The sequence below is a fragment of the Buceros rhinoceros genome, unplaced genomic scaffold (genome assembly GCF_000710305.1).
Source record: "Buceros rhinoceros silvestris isolate BGI_N320 unplaced genomic scaffold, ASM71030v1 scaffold21533, whole genome shotgun sequence".
Classification (NCBI taxonomy): domain Eukaryota; kingdom Metazoa; phylum Chordata; class Aves; order Bucerotiformes; family Bucerotidae; genus Buceros; species Buceros rhinoceros.
Genome location: NW_010402098.1, coordinates 3,718 through 8,034, shown reverse-complemented (window position 1 = coordinate 8,034; position 4,317 = coordinate 3,718). Strand labels below are relative to the sequence as shown.

Below are 4,317 nucleotides of genomic sequence, written 5' to 3'. Positions count from 1 at the left end.
CAGGAGATGTACCACGAGGGAGCCCCCGCTGTCCATGCCACTGTTCAGGTTGAGGAGGAGGAGGGTTGGGGAGAGCGAGTTCACAGGCACACTGGGACCATTCAAGAGCCTGTAGCGCACAGACATGACATCCAGGTCTTCACGAACAACAGGGTGGTTCTGCAGACAGAAGCTCCTCTGGCTAGACACATTGCGCGAAGCCTCTCCGGTAGACAGAGCAGGGCTCCCCGCTGCTCCTGTGCTGCCTGGTCTGGGACCAGTTTGGCTCTGGTTTAGGCTGCTGAAGTTGAGGAATGAACTGGTACTTCCTGGTCTGCAAGCTGTAAAGCAAAACAGGAGAGGAATCAGCACAGCCAGCACTCATCCAGGCAGAGCCCAGCAGCCCCAGACCTTCAAGTGATTGCACCAACTGGGGGCGTTTCAGCTGCTTCAGACACCGTGGTGTTGCCCACAGCCCCTGAAAGGCACCATGAACTCTAGCTTCAACATCCACAAGTCGGGACACCGATGGAAGCCCGGCAGTGGTACAGGGTGGAAGCACCCTGAGCTGCAGGGAGGGGGAGGGGGAGCAGGAGGAGGGATAATGCACCACATCGTAATGCACCAACGCACTCAGGGAGCGCTCGCTGGCCAGTGGCAGCGCACAGGACTTAACTGTCCCATAACCACAGGCTGCATAAAAGCCACTACCAGCGCCCCAGCCGTGAGCAGACAAGGCCGAGCAGAAGAGAGACACTGACCCAGTACAGCCACAGGCACAAGCCACCACGTCACGGCAGCTGCAGCTGAATGTGACACTTGCACAAGGGATGAGGCCCTGCTTTGAGGAGGGGTGGCAGAACTCCCGTCAAAAGAAAACTTTCAAAGTGTGCCTACTTGGTGAGCTTGCAAGAGTCAGACGGCGATTATGGTCACGCAGTAGGAGGACGCAAAGGTGCCTATCGCAGCCACGAGGACCTTGTGACCTCGAGTGACAAGGCATCACCTGAAATGGTGACATCCCCTCATTACAACCCAAGACATTACTCTGACTAAACCTCTGAGGTGGTTTCCTCTCTGTAGCCTGCTGCTGGCCAATCGATAGTCAACGTAGCATTATGGTCTGGTGCAGCTCCACAAAACTATTCTCCCCACCGGAGCTGGAGCTGGCCTCTGCTTCCCAAACAGCCCTTGGAAAACAGCACTGCTTCAGAGACCCTGAACCCTTCGGGCATTTCCACAACGGGCAGCTCCAGCGAGTCTCCTCCTCAGGCGACCACTGGAGCCTTCACTTCTGATCCCAGAGCAACAGCTAGCTCTCAGGTTAACGTCCAGGCAACCATCACGCTGGGGACGCAGACCACTGCAGCCAGCCAGCCAGCGGCCCAAGAGAGAGCCAGCAGACACAAAGTTCTCTGTGGTCCTTCCTACGGTGCTAGAGAAAGCGGAAGCCCACCTGTGAAGGAAGCCAGCATCTCCATTGACACACTGGCGTTGGCAGCGCCGAGACTCTCCACCATGACCTGCAGCCACTTCTCCCAGGGGGGCGAATCCAGGGCCAGGCTGCAGTTGACATTCCCCACGCAGGTGACGATCCTCTGGAAGGACTGGGGCAGCGTGATGGAGCCCAGCACTACCCGCACGGCGCACACCTTTTGCTCGCTTGTGAGGCACCTTCGCAGCTCAAACCGCATTCCTGAGGCATGCTTGGGAATGAAGACCCTGCGGGAGGAGGGACCGGCACTTTGCAGAGCTTGAACTCTCAATGCTGGCCTGCCACGGACCACCGCTGGCCGTAACCACAGCCCCAGTCCCTTGCCTTCGGGGCAAGAATTAGTACCACGGTTTAACAGCAAAACATCCCTTGGGTCAGTTGGGGACCGCTGTGTCCCCTCCCAGCCTCCTGTGCACCCCCAGCCCACTGGCTGGTGGGGGGGGGCGGGGCGGGGTCGGTTGGGTACGGCTGTCCGGCTGCGTCCCGTCCCAGCCTCCTGTGCACCCCCAGCCCACTGGCTGGTGGGGTGGGGTGGGCTGAGGAGCAGAGGAGGCCTTGACCCTGTGTAAGCGCTGCTCAGCAGTAATGAAAACACCCCGGTGTTACCAACAAATCCAACAGAGCCCCACACCAGCTGCTGTGGAGAAAATGAACTCTACCCCAGCCAAAACCAGCATGACTAGATTGTCCTGGTTGGTGGTGTAAAAATCCTTCCCAAGGGAAACATCTCCAAGAACTAAAATTCCCACAGCTGAACCTCTAAGACCACCTGGGACGTCAGAGACAGGCGCTCGTCTGCTCCCCGTGCAAACCCGACCACTGCTGCAGGGAGCTGCACAACCAGGCTTGGAGACCCCCAGCTCCAGCCCCACGTGGGAGCAACAGTGGCTTCCCCTACGCAGCACCCGTGGGGAGCCCCCCAGCCCCCGTCTGCTGCTCTCACTCACTTGACATGCAGTGGCTTAGTAGGCGAGACGACGGTTTGTGGCACGGCAACACCAGGCTCCAGAACAGGCATATCCGTGAGTCTGAGCACAAACATGTCTGCCTGGAACATGTAGGGGCATGGGGTGGAGAAACCCTGCAAGAGGGGAAGAGCAGACAGTCAGCTGCGGGGAGACACGCTGGGCAGAGCGCACAACGGCTGAGACCCTCCCCAGGCCCTTCACCTTCACTTCGATCCTGCCCGCAGCCTCAGGGAGATGGGCGGCGATGAACCAGTCCCCGGCAGCCGGGGTGGTGACGTTCACAAAGGTGGTGTTTTGCACGGTGCTGCTCAGAGTGATGCTGATGTTGTAGGAAGGACGGACCGTCGCGTTCGCAGGAAAACGAGTGCCCAGCGGATTAATTACAGGAGGGGCTCCGTAGCGAAAGTGCCTGCGAGAGAAACAGGGACACGAGTAAATTGAGGGGCGTAAAGACACTGGCAAGATGAACTGGGATACAGGCTCAGCAAGGGTGGATGGGAGCAGAGAGGGAGCAGGCTGGAAAAAGAAAAAACAAAACAGATTTTCAAGTGGACCCCGAGAGCCATGGTTGTCATCTGGTGAGGACTGGCTGCTATTGCTCATCTGGGATTTATTCAGAGATTGGTTTAACTCGGCTGCTTATTAAGATAAGGATTTACATGGTTCCATCAAGCCTGAAAGCAAATTTCCACACTGACTAAGGTTAAGCCCCAGCCACAAGACTACTCCTTCTTATAAGCACCAGCAAATTCCCCATACAGGCTAAATCATGACGAAGAGTCTTCATTTCCTAGTGAAGACCTGCATCTTCCCTGCTGCCTCTGTAAGGGAGGGCAGGCAGGCTGAAGAGATGCTTCCCAAGGAAGGTCCATGTGACCGGCGCCAGTACAGCAGCACTTCTGCTTTCCAGATAAGCAGCCCGGCGTTTGAAGCGGCAGAAAAGCAGGCAGCCCAGTAACACGTGACAGATTTCTTTGGGCAGCCAATTTGCATTTTAATTTGCTCGCTTTCGGAGCGCGCTGCAACAGAAGGTAACAGGTCCAGCAGGCAGACATGTCAAGTGGTGTGTTATTAACCCAGCCGGGCTTAGCTGGGCTGCTCTTCGTCTCTTAGAGGATTGTTTAGCTGCTGCCTTGTTCCTCACAGCCCCAAACGAGTGGAAACCTTTCTGGGAAGCAGGAAGAGCATCTGTGCCAGGCTGCTCTGGAGCAACTAAGAGCACCGGCCTGTGCCCGGGGAAGCACAAGCCAAGCAGCTTCAGACACTCCCAAGACCTTCATGGAGTTGGTGCCAGAGACCCATGTGTCTCCACGGGCACAACTTGCCCAGCAAACTCGGTACCCTCCCAAGATACAGCTCCAAGTCTTGCAAGTTTGACCTCAAACCTTCCCACAATTCAAGCACTGCTTTAAGGAGCAAGTCTTCCCCTGGCATTGAGTTTGCAATCTCCTCATGTTCCTGTGCCTGCAGGACTCCACGTTCCTCTCCTACCTCTGCTCCACATGCAGCCGCAGCCCTCACAGTGTCCCCCATCTCTTCAGGTCCTCTGTACTGGGGCATTTGTCAGTCTCCAGTCAGTCTCCTCACAAGCCCCTGGTACTCCTACACATTCTTTGGTAGCACGTGCGGGATCCCGCCAGGCCCAGAAAGGTCCAGGAACACCTTTGCTCAGGAGCAGCAACACCAGCCTCCCTGGGAAGCTCTCTCCAGCGTTTCTGCTGCGTCTCGTAGACGCCGTGTCTGACAGACAGCCCCAGATCCCCTGAGAACGTGAGCATGAGGCGCTTCTGCAGGTTCAAACACAGATTGAGCGCTAGTACCATGAAACTACGGCTGGCGCCAATCCGCCCCCTACAACCCACCAACCAAACACCA

At 57.0% G+C, this 4,317-nt stretch overlaps 1 protein-coding gene across 1 annotated transcript in view; it reads right to left on the bottom strand.

Annotated features, from left to right (window-relative positions):
* The window catches only part of TMEM8A (transmembrane protein 8A), a 13,281-nt gene that overhangs the window by 7,200 nt on the left and 1,764 nt on the right, over positions 1 to 4,317 (bottom strand). Inside the window, exons 3-6 of the mRNA XM_010132541.1 lie at positions 2,644 to 2,851; positions 2,422 to 2,555; positions 1,436 to 1,701; positions 5 to 320 (exon numbers count right to left, since the gene is read on the bottom strand). Of these exons, the coding sequence (XP_010130843.1) occupies positions 5 to 320; positions 1,436 to 1,701; positions 2,422 to 2,555; positions 2,644 to 2,851 (924 nt within the window). The remainder of the gene's footprint in view (positions 1 to 4; positions 321 to 1,435; positions 1,702 to 2,421; positions 2,556 to 2,643; positions 2,852 to 4,317) is intronic.